Here is a 22,183-nt window from a genome sequence, read left to right as displayed (position 1 = left end):
TGTTTCAGTCTTCAAACTATAGCAAACAAAATAATCAATGTACAGTCGTGCCCTGCTTTACGATTGCCCTGCATTATGACGAAACTGCATTACGACGATCTTTTTGCAATCGCAATTGTCATCAGTCCAACTGGAGACTGCATCCAAGAAATCAGAAGAAAGTTAAGACTTTTTTTAAAAAAAACCAACAAAACAAAATTGACCGTCAGTCCCCCCCAAACAAAACAAAAGTCACCCACCCAAAACTTTTGTTAAAAGCAGCACCTCATCGGTCCAAAGCCTCCTCAGCCTCCTGGGCTTCCACCGCCACTGCAACCGCCGCGGCTAGGAGGCTTGAGCCTGGATGGGGTGCTTTGGCTGCTCGCCTCCTGCTCGCTCCTCGCCACCCTCTGCGGACCGAGGCTGCCGCTGGTACCTGACACCGGCTCCAGCTCCGGAACTGGCACCAGTAGCTGCTCGCCGGGGCGGCCGTGCCAGTCCTCAGCGCTCCTCCGCAGGCCGATGGCAAGAGATTCAAATGGCGCTGATTCTCGACGCTGGGCCACCCCCACCACCGCATCCCTTTCCTGAACCGTTGGGGCGAAAGAACTACAAAGAAGCAGCCTCCTCACCACCAACAGTTAGTACATTTAAATTTCCCGCCCTTTCCCCCTGCCTTTTTTCGTTCGTAAGTCAAAGCTCCGTTCGCAAGTCAAAGCAAAATTTTGCGAACGGAGCTGTTTGTAACTCAAAATGTTCGTAGGTCAAAGCGTTTGTAAGTCAAGGAACAAGAAATCTGTTCATCAGATGGATGGCAATTGTCCTCAGTGATCGTGGTGGATTCATCACTCAACCCCTTTTGCTATTGTTTTTTGGTTCCTCTTCTTCAGGTGTGACTTGCATCTCCTAACAGTCAACAGATGGAAACTGGGGTAGCAATTTATCCCACCACCTTGCAAGGCAGACTCAGTTATCCTCTGTGGGCTGATATGTTTGCATAATCTGAACATGGAAATGTGCCCTGGCACTCACCTCTCCGAACGCCCCTCGCCCAATCACCTTCAAAATCTCGAAGTCATCTCTGCGCAGACGCAGTTGCTTTGCTTTGGTGACAAAAGGGGAGGCTGGAAAGCACACATGAAGGGGGGGAGAGAGAGAAAGGGTTACTTCAGATTTCCTGTGTTGCCAAATTCCTGTACCAATGGATTTTAATGACACACACATGGACACAGACAGACAAAACTGCCTGCAACAGAATTATACATTTTAAACGTACCTTAAAGTTCATCGCTGTTCCAAGTCCTCCATACAGAGCACATTACCATAGTCTCTCAAGACTGAAGGATGTCTAACTAAAGTTCATCAGCTATATACTGTATTTTTCCATACATAAGATTATACTTTTGTCTAAAATGTTTAGACAAAAAAAAGTGAGGGTCATCTTATACACGGAAGTAAGCTGAGGGGAGAAAAAAACAAGTGGAGGGGAAAGCAGGGATCAAAGCAATCCTGCCGCAGTTTGATCCCTTTCCCCCTACACTTGCTAAGCCCCACTTAGGTTTCTTAATTTTGGATTAGAAAAGTGAGGGCGTCTTATACATGGGGTGTCTTATACACGGAAAAATGTGGTACATTTTATATACACTTTAGGAAGACAAAAATCATGACTATAGAAGAACTACACAACTTTAGCATTGACAATGAAGAAAGTGAAATAGCTAGGAGATTTTGTACACCTTGATTCAGTCATCAATCCAACCGGAGATTGCATCCAAGAAATCAGAAGAAAGTTAAGACTAGAAAGGGCAGCAACAAAGGAACTGAAAAATATCATCAAATATAAGGAGATCAGGACCATCCACACTCTTGTATTTCCAATCACTATGTAGGGGTGTGAGAGCTGAACAGTAAAGAAAGCTGACAGGGGGAAAAATAGATTCGTTTGAAATGTGGTGCTGGAGGAGAGCTTTGCGGATAACCTGGACTGCCAGAAAGGTCAACAAGTGGATCCTAGATCAAATCAAGTCTGAACTATCTTTGGAGGCAAAGATGTTGAAACTGAGGCTGTCCTACTTTGGGGCACATCATGAGAAGAAAGGATTCTCTGGAAGAAAGACAAAGACCAAATATGAGATGGACTGATTTCCTTAATGGAAGCCAGAGTTTATAAGAGCTGATTAAGGACTATTGGGGGCAAAACATTTTGGAGGCTGCTCATTTGTGGGGTCAACGTAAGTCAGGGCTGACTTGCTGGCACGTAACAACAACAATGAATCAGTGATCTCTCTTAATAAATTCTCCAAATCTGTCAAAGTCACTGGGAAATTCTCCAACTCTATCACTGGGTATAGTGGAAAAATTTTGGATTAAATATTTTCTATACTTACTCCAAATTAATTACATAATTTTAAGAAAAATGTTTTCAATTTTATAAAAATGCTGTACTATTTTTAAACATACTCTTATTTTTAAAAAACATGCTTTCTAAAAAGAATGTTCACAAAATTCAAATCTACTTCTCATGATTCCATATCACCTCCAAGATGCCCGAGTAACTTTCTGGATGCATCCTCTTTTCTTACCACTAAGTAGCAGTTGTGAGGATGAAGGAGATAGAGAAGGTTTATGCTGTAAAGATTCTGCACAAATGGGAGAAGACAGCAGAGGTCATTCATACGATCACAATACGTTGGAGATGATTTTATGGCACATGACAACAATAAAAGAGGTCATCTACCTCCTGAATCACTGTCAGACTGCCATCTTGCCTTGCTAAATACCAACAGCGAAGAATTCACTACTTTTCAAGATACAGTGGTGCCTCACTTGACGACATTAATTCATTCTAGCAAAATCACTGTAGAGCGAAATGGTCGTCAAACAAAATTAAAAAACCCATTGAAACACATTGAAAACAGTTCAATGCGTTCCAATGGGCTGAATACCTGCTTGTCCAGCGAAGATTCTCCATACGACGGCCATTTTTGGTGCCTGTAATGCGAGGAATCCGTCCCTAACACAGCAGGGAGCCATTTTCTTCAGCCAGTGGCCATTTTGAAACCCGACAATCAGCTGTTTGCTGATTGTCGTAAAGCGAAAAATCAGTTCCCGAAGCAGGGAACCGATCATCGCTAAGCAAAAAAACCCCATCTAAATATTGTGAAGCGATCGCAAGAGCGATCGCAAAAACTTCAATGTTAAGTGGAATCATCGTAGAGCGGGGTAATCGTCCAGCGGGGCACGACTGTACAGTACTGTTTTAATGACAACTCCTTCTTATAGCTAGAAAGGTCCTTCTACAGTGGTGCCTCGCTTAACGGGCGCTCTGTTTAGCGACGAAACCGCATAGCGACGAAGATTTTGCGATCGCAAAAGCAATCGCATTGTGATGTTTTAAATGGGTTTTTTCGCTTTGCGATGATCGGTTCCCTGTTTCGTTTACCGATCATCACAAAGCAATGATTTTTTTAACAGCTGATCGGCAGTTCCCAAATGGCCAACCGCTGTGTTTTTGCACGGATTCCTCGCTTAAGAGGCAGCGAAAATGGCCGCCGTATGGAGGATCTTCACTTTAAGGTCAGTTTTTTGCCCATAGGAACACATTAAACAGGTTTTAATGCGTTTCTATGGGATTTTTAAAATCGCATAGCGACGAAATCGCTTAGCAGTGATTTTTGCTGCACTGATTAACGTTGCTATGCGAGGCACCACTGTAAAATGTAGCCAAAATTTGATTTAGTGGTCCTTCCCTCACTCAGATCCTGCAAAGAGGGGACAGCATTTTTCCTTTTATGAAGAAAATTTCCCCTCCACTCATTTCTTGCTTGACTTGGTTTCCATCTGTGTTTTTCTTTGGTCTTTCAGACCCACCTCTTTTCCTCAGCAGATTCACAACAACAAAATGGCATGGTCAGCTATAAGAAAATGTTTTAAAAGATACCCATTCACACGTAGGCTGCACTGAGAAGAGCCTTGATTGCCCTCAACCTCCCATGCATGAGTTCCTTCTCCCAAACCAAAGCAGCCTTTTCTGTACCAGGGGAGCACTTTTCAGAAATGGTTGGCCAAGTGAACCAGCCCCCTTATTTTTGTTGTTTAGTCGTGTCTGACTCTTCGTGACCCCATGGACCAGAGCACGCCAGGCCTTCCTGTCTTCCACTGCCTCCCGGAGTTGGGTCAGATTCATGTTGGTTCCATCAATGACCCTGTCCATTCATCTAGTCCTCTTTCGTCCCCTTCTCTTCCTGCCTTCACACTTTCCCGACATCATCATCTTTTCTCCAGGGAGTCTTCTCTTCTCATGAGATGGCCACAGGATTGAAGCCTCAGCTTCAGGATCTGTCCTTCCAGGGAGCACTCAGGGTTGAGCCCAGTTTATTTATTTATTTATTTATTTATTTATTTATTTATTTATTTATTTATTTATTTATTTATTTATTTATTTATTTATTTATTTTATTTATATCCCGCCTATCTAGTCGTGGTGGACTACTCTAGGCGGCCAACAACAGAGATAAAATACAATAACATAAAACAGCATAATTACAACAACAATTAAAAATAGGGAAACAATAAAGGAGAGAAGAAAATCAAAAGTAATCTGGAGAGAAGGCCTGCCGAAACATCCAAGTCTTTAATAGGTTCTTAAAGGTGCCCAGCGAGGGAGCTCCGCGAATGCCAGGAGGTAAGTTATTCCAAAGGCGAGGAGCCACCGCCGAGAAGGCCCTATTTCTTGTTTTCTCTTTTCGGGCCTCCCTCGGCGTTAAGCTCCTCAGCCTCACCTCTTGGCTCGCCCGTGTGACCCGGGTAGAACTTGGTGGGAGTAGGCATTCCACCAGCGATATACAGCGATATACACACAGCCTATCTGCAGCAAGGTTTTGTGCTTTGGCTGGGGAGACGGCCAGGGCCCATTCAGGGGAATGACGGGAGTTGCAGTGGAATACTAATGGAGGGCACAAAACTGACCAAGGATGTGTTATTGTTCTTTGTTGCATTTATATTCCATCTTTTTATGGTGACTAAAGGTAGTAGATGCACCTCTCCTCCGTGTTGTAAGCTCATAACAACCCTGCGAGGCAGGCTAGGCTGAAATAAATGTCCATAGCTGAAAGGAAACATGAAGCCAGTTCTCTCAAATGTTAGTCCAGTGTAAGCTGGTGGCTCCGTTCCATGCTTCAGTCCAAACTTTAAAGCAGATATCTATGCTGCCAAACATATTTTGGGATGGGGTCAACACCATGGGCAGCTGTAGTAAACTTTGGATTAGAGCTCAAGAGTTTTCCACCAGCTTCCCCTGTAATAGTCCAAAGCTATTCCTCACAACACCATGCTGGTTTCTTAGTGGGGCTGCTGGAAAGTCTCTTTGACAGGGTTCCTTGATGGAGAACCTGCATTATAAGATCACAATCTTTCCGTCTGCAAATACGTTAAGTAAAATAGGAACATGTCCGATGACATGTTCAATGAGCATAACTCCCTCCCAGAAAATGAATTCACAAAGCCTGAAGAGCTAGATGAGCCAACAGGGTGATGTCGCTGCAAAAATGGCCAATTCTGTTTTAGGCTGCATTCACGGAAACATAGTCCCAAAATCCTGTGAGGTATTTATTTATTTATTTATTTATTTGATTTTTACCCCGCCCCTCTAGACCATGTCTACTCGGGGCGGCTTACAAAATAAAACAAAACAGTATAAAAATATATAAAATCATAAAAATTACAACTACAGTTTCAATTTAAAACAATTAATTTAAAGAGAGGATTACCAAGATGGAATAGCAAAGAAAAAGAAAAGGGGAAAGACTTAATTGACTGGAGGGAAGGCCTGCTTGAATAACCAAGTTTTTAACTGGCTTTTAAAAACACCCAGCGAGGGTGCCAGCCGAATTTCTGTTGGAAGGGTGTTCCACAGCCGAGGAGCCACCGCCAAGAAGGCCCGGTTTCTTGTTTTTTCCTTCCAGGCCTCTCTCGGCGTCAGACCCCTCAGCCTCAGAGGTACTAGTTCCTCTCTATTCTGAACTGGTTAGGCCTCAAGAGTGTTGTGTCCAGTTCTGGATACCACACTTTAAGAAGGATGCTGACAAACTGGAACAAAGGAGGGCAACAAGGATGATCAGGGGCCTGGAAGCCTGAAAGACCTCAGCATGTTTAGCCTTGAGAAAAGAAGACTGAGGGGAGATATTATAGCACCTTTCAAATACTTGAAAGTTAGTCGTATAGAGGAGGGGCAGCATCTGTTCTCAACCATCCCAGAATGAAGGACCACATAATAATGGCCTCAAGTTACAGGAAGGCAGATTTAGGCTGATTATCAGGGGGAAAAAAGTTTTAACCGTTAGAGCACGACAACAGTGGAGCCAATTACCTCAGGAGGTGGTGAGCCCTTCAATGCTCAAGAGAGAACAGGACAACCCCCTCACCGATCTGCTTCGATTTGAACTCCTGCCTTGAGCAGGGGGCTTGACCCGATGGCCTTGCAGGCCTCCTCCATCTTCATTATTTTATGACTCTGTGATAACCGCTGCCTTCCACAGCTCTCCCTGCCTTACACCGCACTTCATTTGTAAGGACACTGCACGAGCGGGCAAAACAAGGAAGCCGGTGGAGCAGGGCTGCCGTTCTCTGCGGCTTTCGAGCGGCTCTGATCGGACCTGTTCTCCTGCCCCCGATGCCTGTTCCGGCCCGTGCGCAGGGTGGGGCCCAGGCTGCGCTTGCAGGCTCCATCATGCCCTGCTTGTGCTCCCATCGCACCTGTCTCCTCCTGCAGGGGCTGAAGTCCCTGTCAAGAAAGATGGTGTCGCATTTGGCTGCGAGGAGCGACCACAGGGCAGGGCAGGCCAGAGTCCCACACTTCCCTTCCTCTACTACTATCCTCGGGTGAAATTCAAGGTCTGACGCAGCTTAAGCATCCGGAGAGCCTCCACTATTGGTGTGGGGCTCCTTCTTCTAAATTGTAAATATGCTACTTTATGGGTCTAGAGAAAAGCCCAGGAACATAGAAGCAACAACAATAAATAGGACGTCTGAAGAACCATAAAAGTCCCTGGGTGTCCTTGGGCCAGTCACAATCTCTTAGCCCGACCTACCTTACAAGGTTGTTGTCAAGGTAAAGTAATGGCTGGGGAGAAATTCATGCCTTTTTGAGCACATGGGATAAAAAAAACAGAAAGAAGTGCAACTCCTCCGGAAAAGGACAATTTAGAGAAAGAGTTTGATTGGCATATTTCATACGCATTACAGCAATCCCCTGATCTTGGTGCAGAATTTATATTCCCATCTTTTTTTTGTGAAAAAGAAGGTCAGATGGGTAAGGACCCAAGGACTTTAGTTGTTTAGTCATTTACAACCTTTAATAATAATCATATGTTGTCAAGTCAATTCTGACAAAATGGCATCTCTTTTGAAGGGTTTTCCAGGTGGAGAATACTCCCAGAAGTGCATTACCCTTCCCTTCCACTGGGGGCATTGTGGGACTGTGCAGCTTGCCCAAGGCCACCCAGGCTGGCTCTTCTCCCTGGAGGTACAGTGGGGGCATCAAACCCCCTAGCTTTGCAGCCAGATACTTAAACCACTGAGTTATCCGACCAGCTAGGCAACCTTTACTCAATGTATTTTGCTCTTCAATGCAAAGGGAGCATGTTAGTGTGACTGCCGCCCCCCCATCTGGACCAAGTACCTGGGGAATAGGCTAGAAACGTTTTAACCCCTTCCCCTTCTCCAAACCCTCCCCAGGCTTCCACTGCCAATAAAGAGTCATTTGGGCCCGAGGCATTCTTTCCCAGTATCTTGTTTCTGCCATAAACGGATTGCAATTATTACAAAACATCTACTGCCCACATTCTCAGCAGGATGATGCTTAAAAAGAGCATCATAAGAGCTGCTGAAGCTGCTCCGGCTTTTGCTGAGACAGCAAGAAGAGACTAATTAAACAAAACCAAATTTTAAAAAATGAGGTTCTTGCATCCTAGTTCTTAATTTTTTTTAAAAGGGAGGAGACTGAAAAGAGAATAAGAGTAATGGGAACTTATCAAAAAGTGACAAGGGACATGTAAAAGTTGACAATAACAATTATCATAAAATCATGGAGCTAGAAGGAACCTGTAAGGCCACTGAGGCCAACCCCCCCTGTTCAAGGCAGGAATCCCAATCCAAGCAGATCAGACAGGTGGGTCGTCTACATCAGTGGTTCTTAACATGGGCGATAATGCCCCCCAAGGGGCGATTTCATTTTTCAGGGGGGCGGTAGAACGAAAAGGGGCGATGTGGGGGCGCTGGAGCAGAAGGGGGGCGGTAGGGGGGCGCTGGAGCAAGCCAAACCCGTGAAGATGGCTGCAGCCTTTTTACAGTGTGCATGAATGTATATTTTCCTCCAATTTTAATTTAGTTTCAGACTTTTTGTCTTGAAATTTTTAGTTCCTGCATTTTTTTTCATGCCCTTTTTATATTTCTTTTTGCGACTTAAAATTCACTTGCAACTAAATCATTAAATGTTACTTTTTGGGGGGCATTTCATTTTCTTAGAATTTAATTTTATTTTCAGGGGTCAATGGATTTAAGTGCCTTAAATAAATAAATAAATAAATAAATAAATAAATAAATAAATAAATAAATAAATAAATAAATAAGATATCATCACCGTGGGGAGGGGGGGGCGATGATAACTTCCTCAATGGCTCAAGGGGGTGTTTCTTTCAAAAAGGTTAAGAACCACTGGTCTACATTTCCTCTTGAAGGCCTCCAGCACTGGAGCGCTCACCACCTCCTGAGGGTATGGGTTCCATTATCATACTGCTCTCATAGTTAGGATGAGTTGATTTTCAAACTCTGTGATGACTGACAGGTCTGAATTACTTTTCCAAAGTAACTTTCTAAGCTTTGAGCCCAGACTATGTGCTGAAAAGAGAATAAGGGAGGAATTCATCGGCAAAGGCCTTTAGAGCACAAAGTCAAGAGACGGGCAAGTTTTGTGTTGTCTGGGCTAATGTCTCCAGAGTCCCATCGCCAGTGCAGGGGGTGTGGCATATAGGGAGCAGTCGTTCACATCCAACTTGTCAAACTGAGGCAAGTAACTTTTCCTTTCATGTATCCACAAAACACACCCAGGACCAGCACGGTGACTCTGCAGGAAAACGTGCCTGGTTGTAATTTGCCCCCGGGGGGGGGGGGGGTGTCTAATTGCTGGCTGCTTCTTTTTGAGATACACAAACTTTGGGACTTGAATCTGGATCATGACCTAGTCCTGCACAGCGCAAACCCATTGTGACTGGTGGAATAAGTAAGGAATGACCGACTAAAATCCCATTGATTCAACTGTTCTGCTGGAAGCAGGGTGATGCTTGAGCAGAGCAAAAATTAGATGGTGCAGATGTGTTGTTGTTTGGACTACAATCCCCATAAGCTGCCACTGGAATTCTGGAAGCTATATAAACACATAAATGTTATACCTCTAATAGAAACCCAGGCTCCACAAGTTAAACCAGAGTAAAGCAGGTGATCTGTTCTGGAATTCAGACACAAATGCATCCTGGGGCAGCAACTGGCACATTTCATTTGGTGCTTTTTGGACTGCAGCCCACTAAAGAAACAATGTTTGCTGAATATTCAGAGCTGTGGGACTTAGGCTGCAGGTCAGGATGGAAAAGAAAAGAGAAAAGATGCTTCAGCATCGTAAGAACCAAAGAGTACTGTACTCTAGATCAGAGCAAAGAAAGTGCCCAAGTGGAAATGTGGAAATACAGTCTTTCTGGCTAAGCTTACCAGCAACTGAACTATAGAGGTGCAATGCCTCTGGTATACAGGAACACAGGAGAGGATCCTATTGGTTATTTACATCAGTGTAAGTGCAATGGTTTAGGGATGCTTGGAGGTATAGCAAAAAATGTAACTTGAGTCACTCACTGATGGGCACTTAGATAAATCTGTCCAACCAGAAACATTTTACTGCTCCTAATTAAAGTTTTAATGTATTGTCTTATTGTACTAAGAACTATTTTCAGTCTTAAACGGAAAATAAATTCTAATAAATAAAGAGGGATTAATTCAGTCCTGTGTCCTCTGTTGCAGTTTTGCACCAGTCCATTAATGATCTATCTCCCTGTTAATTCATCTTTCCTTGCTCCTTGTATACCTGAAAGGTCTGGTCCTACAGCTGAGATGGATATACAGTACAACCCCCATATCCACTGGGGATTGGTTCCAGGCCCCACATGAATACTGAAAACCATGGATAATAGCAAAAACTATAGATACATAAATAGACAGACAGCATTATAAGAGCGAGAAGAAGAAAAAACTATTTTCACATAGATTGCTAGAACTGGCCAGTAGAAGGCATGAGAGAGACCATGCTATATATTCATTAACAAATGTTTATAACAAGTCTTTGGCTCCATCTAGCGGCCATATCTAGTAATACATGTGAAAATAGTCACTTTTCTGGATTTTTTTCTTTTAATATTTTTAATATTTTCAAACTGCAGATAAGTGAAACCATAGATACTGATTTGACAGATACGGTGGTCCAACTATATTAATTTATGTACATGATTGATTGATTTTAAATATTTTTCGCCCACTTTTCTCCTCAAAAAGGACGCAAGGCAGCTGGGAGAAGGTGACCTCTTTTGAAAAAACTACAATTATAGCTGATGATGGGGGGGGGGAAATATGCACACAGAACTGCTATCACTGTATTTTAATTGTGTCATCATCATCATCAGAGATAGCACCAACATCATGATTAGTTATCTTCACCCGGAAAATGGCAAGTTGATCCCTGGGGGAATCTCTTGTTAAATATGAGCCAACAGTGTGATGTGGCTACAAAAAAGGCAAATGCTATTTTAGGCTCCATTAATAGGAGTAGGTGGTTTTATATAATTAATAGGCACATGGTGGCACTGCGGGTTAAACTGCAGAAGCCTCTGTGCTGCAAGGTTGGAAGACCAGCAATTGTAAGATCAAATCCACGCAATTGAGTGAGCTCCCGTTGCTTGTCCCAGCTCTAGCTAAGCTAGCAGTTCAAAAGCATGTAAAAATACGAGTAGATAAATAGGTACCACCACGGTGGGAAGGTAACGCCGTTCTGTGTCTAGTTGCGCTGGCCACGTGACCACAGAAAATGTCTACGGACAAACGCTGGCTCTACGGCTTGGAAACAGGGATAAGCATCACCCATGAGCATCCCCATGACACAACTTGTCAAGGGGAACCTTTACCTTTTACCTTTACCTAATAGAAGTATAGTTTCCAAATCCTGCAAGGTGCTACTCCCCCTCTATTCAGAACTGGTTAGGCCTCACCTTGAGTATTGTGTCCAACTTCAAAAAGGATGCTAACAAATTGGAGCAAGTTCAGAGGAGGGTGACAAGGAGGATCAGGGGGCTGGAAACCAAACCTGATGAGGATAAGCTAAAAGAATTGGGCATGTTTAGCCTTGAGAAAAGAAGACTGAGGGGGTGATATGATAGCACTTTTCAAATATTTGAAAGGCTGTCGTACAGAGGAGAGACAAGGTCTGTTCTCGATCATCCCAGAGTGCAGGAAACGCAACATTGGGCTCAAGTTACAGAAAGCCAGATTTCTATTGAATATCACGAAAAACTTCCTAACTGTTAGAGCAATATGAGAGTGGAAACAGTTACCTCAGGAGTTGGTGAGTGCTCCAACGTTGGGGGCATTGAAGAAAAACTTAGATAATCACCTGGCAAATATGCTTTTATTGTATTCCTGCACTGAGCAGGGGGTTGGACTTGATGGCCTTATAAGCCCCTTCCACCTTCACTTTTCTATGATTCTATGATTGCACAAAACCACATCATCTGCCAACCCAGCATGCAAAATACTGTTTTGGATTAATGTCAAGACTGTGAGATTGTATTGTTGTTGTTGTTTATTCATTAAGTTGTGTTCGACTCTTTGTGACCCCATGGACCAGAGCACGCCGGGCCCTCCTGTCTTCCACGGCCTCCCGGAGTTGGGTCAAATTCATGTTGGTCGCTTTGGTGACCCTGTCCAGCCATCTTGTCCTCTGTCATCCCCTTCTTCTCTTGCCTTCACTCTTTCCCAACATCAGGGTCTTTTCCAGGGAGTCTTCTCTTCTCATGAGATGGCCAAAGGATTGGAGCCTCAGCTTCAGGATCTGTCCTTCCAGTGAGCACTCAGGGTTGATTTCCTTCAAAACAGATAGGTTTGTTCTCCTTGCAGTCCAGGGGATTCTCAAGAGCCTCCTCCAGTACCACAATTCAAAAGCATCAATTCTTCGGTGGCCAGCCTTCTTTATGGTCCAGTTCTCACTTCCATACATCGCTACTGGAAAAACCATAGCTTTCACTGTGTGGACCTTTGCAGCAAGGTGATATCTCTGCTTTTTAAAATGCTGTTTAGGTTTGTCATCGCTTTCCTCCCAAGAAGCAGCCGTCTTTTAATTTCATGGCTGCTGTCACCATCTGCAATGATTATGGAGCCCAAGAAAGAAAAATCTGTCACTGGCTCCATATCTTCTCCTTCTATTTGCCAGGAGGTGATGGGACCAGTGGCCATGATCTTAGTTTTTTTGATGTTGAGCTTCAGACCATTTTTTGCGCTCTCCTCTTTCACCCTCATTGCGAAGTTCTTTAATTCCTCCTCACTTTCTGCCATCAGAGTGGTATCTGCATATAGGAGGTTGCTGATATTTCTTCCGGCAACTTAATTCCGGCTTAGAATTCATCCAGTCCTGCCTTTCACATGATGCATATAAGTTAAATAAGCAGGGAGACAATATACAGCCTTGTCGTACTCCTTTCCCAATTTTGAACCAATCAGTTGTTCCATATCCAGTTCTAACTGTTGCTTCCTGCCCTACATATAGATTTCTCAGGAGATAGATAAGGTGGTCAGGCACTCCCATTTCTTTAAGAACTTGCCATAGTTTGTTGTGGTCCACACAGACTTTTGCATAATCAATGAAGCAGAAGTAGATTTTTTTCTGGAACTCTCTGGCTTTCTCCATCATCCAGCACATGTTAGCAATTTGGTCTCTAGTTCTTCTGCCCCTTTGAAATCCAGCTTGTACTTCTGGGAGTTCTTGGTCCACATACTGCTGAAGCCTACCTTATAGGATTTTGAGCGTAACCTTGCTAGCGTGTGAAATGAGTGCAATTATACAGTAGTTGGAGCATTCTTTGGCACTGCCCTTCTTTGGGATTGGGATGTAGACTGATCTTTTCCAGTCCTCTGCCCTCTGCTGAGTTTTCCAAACTTGCTGGCATATTGAGTGTAGCACCTTAACAGTATCATCTTTTAAGATTTTAAATAGTTCAACTGGAATGCCATCACCTCCACTGGCCTTGTTGCTAGCCATGCTTTCTAAGGCCCACTTGACTTCACTCTCCAGGATGTCTGGCTCCATGTCAGCAACCACCCTATCTGGGTTGTCCAGGACGTCCAGATCTTTCTGGTATAATTACTCTGTGTATTTTTGCCACCTCTTCTTGATGTCTTCTGCTTCTGTAAGGTCCCTCCCATTTTTGTCTTTTATCATGTTCATCTTTGCGCAAAATGTTCCTCTAATATCTCCAATTTTCCTGAACAGATCTCTGGTCTTTCCTTTTCTGTTATCTTCCTCTATTTCTTTGCATTGTTCATTAAAGAAGGCCCTCTTGTCTGTCCTTGCTATTCTTTGGGAGTCTGCATTCAATTTTCTGTAACTTTCCCTATCTCCCTTGCATTTTTGTTTCCCTTCTCTTTTCTGCTATTTGTAAGGCCTTGTTGGACAGCCACTTTGCTTTCTTGCATTTCCTTTTCTTTGGGATGGTTTTTGTTGCTGCCTCCTGGACAATGTTACAGGAGTTCATAGTTCTTCAGCACTCTCTCCACCAAATCTAGTTCTGCAAATTTGTTCTTCAGTTTAAGTTTGAGTTTTGCTGTACGAAGCTGATGATCAGAGCCACAATCAGCTCCAGGTCTTGTTTTTGCTCACTGTATAGAGTTTCTCCATCTTTGGCTGCAAAGAATATAATCAATCTGATTTCTGTACCGGCCATCTGGTGATGTCCATTTGTAGAGTTGCCTCTTGTGTTGTTGGAAAAGAGTGTTTGTGATGACCAGCTTATTCTCTTGACAAAACTCTATTAGCCTTTGTCCTGCTTCGTTCTGAACTCCAAGGCCAAACTTTCCTGTTGTTCCTTTTATCTCTTGACTCCCTACTTTAGCATTCCAATCCCCTAGAATGAGAAGAACATCTTTCTTTGGTGTCAGTTCTAGAAGGTGTTGTAGGTCTTCATAGAATCTGTCAATTTCAGCCTCTTCAGCATTGGTGGTTGGTGCATAAACTTGGATTACTGTGATGTTGAAAGGTCTGCCTTGGATTTGTATTGAAATCATTCTATCATTTTTGAGATTGTATCCTAGTACCGCTTTTCCCACTCTTTTGTTGACTATAAGGGCTACTCCATTCCTTCTACAGGATTCTTGCCCACAATAGTAGATATGATAATTGTCTGAATTGAATTCGCCCATTCCTGTCCATTTTAGTTCACTGACGCCTAGGATGTAAATGTTATACCATCTCCTGTTTGACCACATCCAGCTTACCAAGGTTCACAGATCTTACATTCTAGGTTCTTATGCAGTATTTTTCTTCGCAGCATCGGACTTTCCTTTCACTTCCAGGCACGTCCACAGCTGAGCATCCTTTTGGCTTTGGCCCAACCACTTCATTAGCACTGGAGCTACTTGGACTTCTCCTCCGCTCTTCCTCAGTAGCACGTTGAACGCCTTCCAACCTGAGGGGCTCATCTTCCAGCATCATGTCTTTAAGCCTTTTGTTTCTGTTCATGGGGTTTTCTTGACAAAGATACTGGAGTGGCTTGCCAGTTCCTGCTCCTGGTGAATTGCCATTTAGCCAGAACTCTCCACTGAGACCTGCCCGTCTTGGGTGTCCCTGCACAGCATAGCCCATAGCTTCTCTGAATTACTCAAGCCCCTTTGCCACGACAAGGCAGAAATCCATGAAGGGGAAGCTGGTGAGATAACTTAGGGAAATAAATGGAATCCACATGAGGCTTCAACTCATAGAAAATAAAGTTATAAAGTATGGGATATTATCATCAGACCTCCAATACTAAAAGAATTGGCCCTCTTGCCTTGAATCATGACTCAAATTCTTTGCATGTGCCTGCTATCCCTAACAAGGTGTGCTGCAAGGGTCTTGGACTACAACTCCCATCATACATCAGCTTGTATGATGGCTTGAGATGATGGGAGGCGCAGTCTAATACATTTGGAAAGTGCTAAATCAGGGGAGCATGGAGTTTACAAATTCCCTGAGCTGAAAAAGTAGACTCTGAAGTAACACTATGGACATTGCTGCTGGATAGCTCAGTGGTTTAGGTATGGCTGGCAGTTGGATTCTCCACTGTGCCTCCTGGACTCAATGATCCATAGTGTGTCTTCTAGCTCTGCAGTTCTATGATGATGAAGAAGAAGATGCATTTTCTTCGGCAGATGGAGTAGAGTAAATGTTTTTAGAATCCTTTCAGGCGGGGAATTCCCAAAGAACTACATCTAGTAGCAGAGTGAGGATCAGGTCACTAGCTGAGGAGGGGGTCTGCTCTGCGCCATCACTGCGGTGCTGTTCCACCATTCCCAGAATCACTTCCCATCTTACTTCCACAACAGAGAAAGCAGGCTATGACTCAGGTGCTCCCGGGAGAACCAGCAGGACTGCATTCCTCACATGGCAAGCAGGGTGGGGACAGTGCTGAGTCTCAACCTCACCACGCCCCAAGGAGGAGATGCAACTCCCCCTTCCTACAAGGCATTGACCTCCTGTTCCCATCCTCCCATCAACCCCAATGTCCTTTTTCCCCCACAGGCTTTCTCTGGATATAAGTCCTATATAAATCAGGCCAGCTCAAAATTGCTTGTGGGACTAATCATGGTGCTTGGTGGATTTCCAGCAAGGAAACCAGAGGAAACCCCTTCCAAGATGGAATAGGTTACTGTTTCAACAAAGAGAATGGGATAATGGGGGGGGGGAATCATCAGGAGCCAACTTGTTCACCAGAAACACCCTCTGCTTTATTTATTTTCTTTTACTTTAATGCCATCTTTCTCCCAGCGAAGGGACCCACAGGTTGCACAGAAAAAAGTCTTTAACTGGATGTCGGTAACATCCAGTTAAAGGGATCGGGCAGAAGGTGATAGGAAAGATCGCCTTCACTGCCTGAGATTCTGGAAAACTGCTGCTGATCAGAGACAACAAAACACAGAAAGATGGGCAAATAGCTTGACTTGGAATAAAGCCACTTTCTAGGGTGATTTATTGTCAGGGTGGCAGCACCTCTGTCTTGCCTGCACAAGGTTTTAAGTTCAATTCTGGCATTTCTAGCAAGACCTGGCCGGGGGAACTTACAAGACACCGGTGGACAAATAAAAAGCACCTTTCTGCCTTGGAAGTAACTATGTATGCAGCCACAAGTAGTTAGTTATCTTTAGAGAAAATTATTATGTTACTTTTTTGATGCAACAGTAACTTCTAAGTTACTTAGGCATACCTCTTTGTCCTATCGATCTCAAGTGACAATAGAAGTCTGCTTGGTCTTGTCTTTGATATTTTCACAAATAGCTGGCTGAATAGTTCAATAGGATTGATACCTGGCTGTGGAAGCAGAGGCTGGGAGTTCAATTCTCCTTTCCAAGGAGAAAAGCTAGCCTGTATAGTCTTGGGCAAGTTGCTTGGTTCCAGAGCACCCCAAAAGAAGGGAAAAGTAAACCCACTACAGGAGTAGTCTACATCTAGAAAACCTTGGAAAGGGTTGTTATATGTTGTGATCAAACTGTCAGTATGTTGATGTTTTTATAGTTGTTATATAAGTACAGTAGGGACCTTATATCCATGGGGGATAGGTTTCACAATCTATTATGAATGCCCAAAACCACAGATAAGGGGGAACCCTATATACAGCATACATGTATGGGCAACAAAGGCCACAAGGATCTGCCCTTGTATACAGGGATGCAGCAAACTATGTACAGGTAAGTGAACCCACAGACACCAGATATGGAGGTCCTAATATATTTCTAAAGTGCAATGTCAGAACTGGCCACTTGGGGGAACCATAATTTCCATATATTCTTCTGGCCTGCTGGAAATGTTAGACAACCCTGTTAACAACACAATCTGGCTATCCACACAAGAGGCAGAAAAGAGGTCCCACTTGAAATCATGGCTGCTATTGGTCAGAGGAAAAAATATTAGGCTACTAACAGCCTAGTAATAATGATTACTAGTAAAAGTAATAGCAAAGGAGACCTAATTCAGTGGGCATTCTGAATACTAACTTTCACAACAAAAAAGGCCAGTGTGGCGTCACAAAAATCTCAGAGAGGACCTGAAAAAAAAAAAGAAGACACATATGGGAAGTGGAAGGAAGGCTGTGCCACAAAGAGTATAGACAAGTAACCAGGAATTGCAGGGGCGGCTTTAGAAAGGCAAAAGCTGAAAATGAGCTGAGGCGAGCTAGAGACACTAAAAGCACAAAAAAAAGTATTATTCAGGTATGAGCGTAACAAAAGACAAAGAAAAGAAACACTGGCTCAGCTACTCAATGGAAATGAAAAAAATGATAACAGACAACAAAGAAAAAGCTAAAATGCATAATTCCTATTTTCGTTCAATATTTTCTCAAAAGACAGACTATGACCCTTCAGAGAAACTGAAATACAAGTGGAGGGGACAAGATTGCAGATGGAGATTGATAAATAAGGAATACCTTATTACACAGAATGAGCTAAAATCTCCAGGGTCAGATGAACTGCACCCAAAAGTATTGAAGGAACTGGCTGAAGAACTCTAAGAAATACTGTCCATTATTTTCTTGAAATCAGGGCAAATAGGTGAGGTGAGGTACCAGATGATTGGAGGAGGGCTAATGTTTTCACTGTTTTCAAAAAGGACAAAAAGGAGGAACCTGGGAACTACATACTAGTCAGCCTGACATGAATCCCATTGAAAATTCTGGAACAGATTATACAGCAAGCATTTAGAAAACAATCTAGTTATGACTGGGAGTCAACATGGATTTGTCAAGAATAATTCCTGCCAGACTGATCTGATCTCATTTTTTGATCAGGTCACCTCCCTGATAGACAGAGGGAATGCTTTAGACATTGTATATCTTGAAAGCTTATGACAAAGTGCTCCATTATATTATAATTAGCAAGCTAACTAGGTGTGGGCTGGGTATAACAACTGTCAAGTGGATACACAGTTGGTTACAGAATTGTACTCAGGTTATTAATGGTTCCTTCTCAAACTGGGAGGAGGTAACAAGTGGGGTACCCCACGGCTCAGTCCTGGACCCAATGCTTTATTAATGACCTGGATGAGGGGGTGCAGGGAATTTACAGATGACACAAAATTGAATGGAATAGCTAATACCCTGGAAGACAGAAACAAAATTCACAATAATCTAGGGATATATCCTTTGATTTGCATTCCTGTATTGAGCACGGGGTTGGACTCGATGGCCTTATTCCAATTTCATTATTCTATGGTTCTATGATTTTCACTTTTCTTTGATCTGTTTGTGAGAAAGTTCCTGGCTAGAGGATTCTGCGGGATGGTCCACAGTAAACAAGCAAAAACTCTTTTCCCAGTTAGTTCTTTTAGGAAGAGCAAACCAGTGATAGCAGTGGTTGACAGCAGTACTGAAATCTGGTATTTGAGACTGCAAATCCTTACACCCTGGGCAAGTCTGCCTAAAGATCAGGCCTAAAAAGGGTCTTATCTTATGATTTTAAAGAACAAACAAAAAACAGCAACAGCAATAATAATACAGTTGGTGCAGCAGTGAGTTTCTTGTGGAAATTCAATACCCAGAGAAGGATGATGGGTGGATCTCCAGGCATCCAGAGAGTGGAGTTGATGGTTCTTAGCTCCTCCACTCCCCCATGTTAGCAAATGTTAGAAACTTAATTCTCGATTTACTTTGTTTTTGGAGGTGATAATTATTTTAAAAAAATCAAAGGGTTTCTCTTAGTTTGGTGAGATTGTATCTTCATGCATTTTTAGCATTCCAGATGTTTTTTACAAAAAAAATTCACAAAAGTGTTATCTTGCACAAATAAAACTCCATGCAATATTGCACCGAATGCCTTGTATTTTGTGTAAAATACCAGCTTTTTAAATAAAAAATGCAAGGGTTTGAACACAAACCACTTCTGTGGTGTCATACAGAAGTGAAAGCAGTTGATAAGTCGTGCAACCAATACCTGCAAGGATTCATTACATCCTGAGCGAATGCCGACCCAATGCAGGGGACAAAACCCTGACAAGCAACTTGGAACAACTGATACGCATCCCGGAAATACATATTTCTTGGCAATGAATCCTGTCAACTATTTAGGGTCAGAAAGAACCCGGAGCACATATGCCCACTGCAAGCACATAGAGAACGTACGGCAGAGACTTCTGCAGGGCCCTTCCTGGGAGTGCTGCTTCTTTATAAGCACCCGGTCTGCCAAAACACACATCTCATCTTTCTTTTTTTAAAAAAAATAAATAAAAATATAAGTGACAGACAGGTTGGAATTCAAAACCTACCTGCAAGGTTACCAAACCTTGCCAGGTTGCCTTGACAATGAGGACAACAAACACTTTTTGGTATTCCTTCCTCCCTCAAGGGCAGTGGCTAGGCTACTCCAGGAAAACTATGCAGGGTAGGAGAGGAGAGGAGAGGAGTGTGGAACTGTCACTGTTATATACACCCACTCACTTAAGCATCTAGGAGGGAAAGATCCGGGAAGGGAGGCAGGTGTTTGCGCCAGCTATTTGTGGGACAGCATTTTTGGGGCTGGGGTGTAATGGCTCGTGCATGGATATAGGGGGAGAAAACACCTATTAAGCAAAATCAGAGCACAAACATTACACTTTGCTTTAATTTTTTTTAATTTTACAGAATTTGAACTACAATGCCTGTGATCCCTTAGGCAGTGGGATTATGGAAGCTGTTGTCCACAGAAGCTGCAAGGGAAATGAGGTTCTGTGACCTGACAAAGGCAGCATCTCTTAAGAGGGCTAGGAAAAACTCAATGAGTCTCAGAGAAAAGTCAGTAACAAAATCCTCCTGTGCGTGTGCAAAATCCCAGTGACATTCTCAGCATCTCCAGGCAGAACAAGTGAAGACTTCAGGCAGAGCAGGTAAAACATCAGGCAGCCACTGGCAGTCAATGAAGAGAACACCAAAATAGATGGACCAGCACCTGGGAGTGTAAGGCAGCTTCTTCTTACCTAAATTGGACTTTTCCCCTCAGAACCATGAAGGCTGGCATCTTAATTTTATTTTTAACAGAAATTCCACAGCTCAGGAGGAGAGATAAAGAGCACATGCTGTAAATGCAAAAACAAGCAAAGCAAAGCAAAACAAACAAAAAACCAAGCACCAGCAGAACTTCAACAGAAAAAGGGAAAGTTTGAAACTCAACAAAACTTGGCTTCCAGCTCTGAAAAATACAGCAGTGCAAAACATCAACGACCTCTACCCAGCCACAAGGACCGGGGATCACAACACACAAAAGACCAGCTAATGACACCCATCAATCACAGTGACAGATAATCTCTTCTCCTTATCACAACAATACACCCACAACAAGACACACCCATCTCCTGAATAGGACAAAAGCCTATCTCACAGCCATAAATACTCCACTCCCAGGCCAACTACACCAGAGCACAGAGTGCTGTCGTCTGAAGATGCCGGCCACAGAGACTGGCGAAACGTTAGAACACGGTCAAAGAGCCCGAAAAACCCGCAACAACCAAACAAAAAACTCTAGTTCGAACAGCATGTCCAGCAACAGTTCGGAATGACTGAAAATCCAAAACCCTGATGGCCAGCTGTCAATCATTTCACGACATACCTAATTAGCAGGAAACAAAGCTCTCATTTGCTATAAGGCAATATCCTAGGTTCTTGCTTCCATCAGTCAGCCTTGTATTTGGAAAATACAGATTAGAATCTTGCTTTACATTTCGGGGGAAAGCAACTACTTCTCTGCAGAGCATAGAGTGCGTACTCTGTGCTGTGGGCAGCTAAGTGGCAGAGAGGTGTCACTGCTAAACTAGATAAAGAGGGGCTGGGGACGTTTCCTAGATTAGCAGCTGAGTCCCTGTCACTAGGGCTGGCCCGAAGTTCAAAGGTGTAAACTGAAAGTACAGGATCTGCATGCACATTGTTACTGGATCAACCCCCCCCCCCCAGGTTGGCCGGCCAAGCAGAGCTAGGTAAGACACCTGCCTAAAATTCTGGGGATAGCTACCAATCAACCAAGGGACAGCTTGTGGATCAGGATGGTTGGTGGGCACCTCACTCTAAAATTGGGGAAAACCCCACTCTGGTCGCCAGCCTTTTGTGCAATCAATGGAGATAAAACTAAGCTGGATAGACCAACAATCTGACATAAGGCAGCTTCCTTATTTAATAATAATAATAATCACAAACCTTCTGGACAATTCTGATTATGGCAACCTGTTTTCAGGGTTTTTGCAGATGGTTTACCATTCTCTCCTTCTGGGGGTGCTCTGGGACCGTGCATGCCCAAGGCTACACAGGTTGGCTCTGCTACAAAACCTAATGGTAAACTGAACACCTCATATCTGGCTCTGTAGTCAGATATCCAGCTCACTCAGCATCTCGCTTAGTCTTTTCTATTTGAACTTCCCCTTATTTATAGTCATGAGGACTAGAGGCTGACTTTAAAACAACAAGAATTGAACTGAACTGAAATGGAACTTCTTTAATTTCTAGAGGAAGGGACTGAGCTCCTGGTAGGATATACATTGTGAATGCCCACATCCCGTATTTTTCCATGTATAAGACTATACTTTTGCCTAAAATCTTTAGACTAAAAATTAAGGGTCATCTTATACACAGAAGTAAGCTGAGGAGAGAACAAAAGCAAGTGGAGGGGGAAAGCAGGGATCAAAGTGATCCTGCAGCGCTTTGATCCCTTTCCCTCTTCAGTTGCTAAGCCTCACTTAGGTTTCTTAATTTTGGATAAGAAAAGTGGGGGCGTCTTATACATGCGGTGTCTTACACACGAAAAAATACGGTAATTGGATTCCGTGCCCTGCGTCTTTGACAGGTAAAGCTGGGAAAGAAAGACATCCCTCCCCATCACATCACAGACAGCACTGCTGCTCATCAGTACCAACAAC

General features: G+C 43.4%; 1 protein-coding gene across 1 annotated transcript in view; it reads right to left on the bottom strand.

Annotated features, from left to right (window-relative positions):
- Positions 1–22,183, bottom strand: part of CDC42BPG (CDC42 binding protein kinase gamma) — a 101,408-nt gene that overhangs the window by 59,762 nt on the left and 19,463 nt on the right. The window contains exon 2 of the mRNA XM_078382022.1: positions 1,012–1,103. Within this exon, the coding sequence (XP_078238148.1) occupies positions 1,012–1,103 (92 nt within the window). The remainder of the gene's footprint in view (positions 1–1,011; positions 1,104–22,183) is intronic.

Source organism: Pogona vitticeps, chromosome 15, assembly GCF_051106095.1.
Source record: "Pogona vitticeps strain Pit_001003342236 chromosome 15, PviZW2.1, whole genome shotgun sequence".
Lineage (NCBI taxonomy): Eukaryota > Metazoa > Chordata > Lepidosauria > Squamata > Agamidae > Pogona > Pogona vitticeps.
This window is presented reverse-complemented; position numbering and strand designations above follow the sequence as displayed.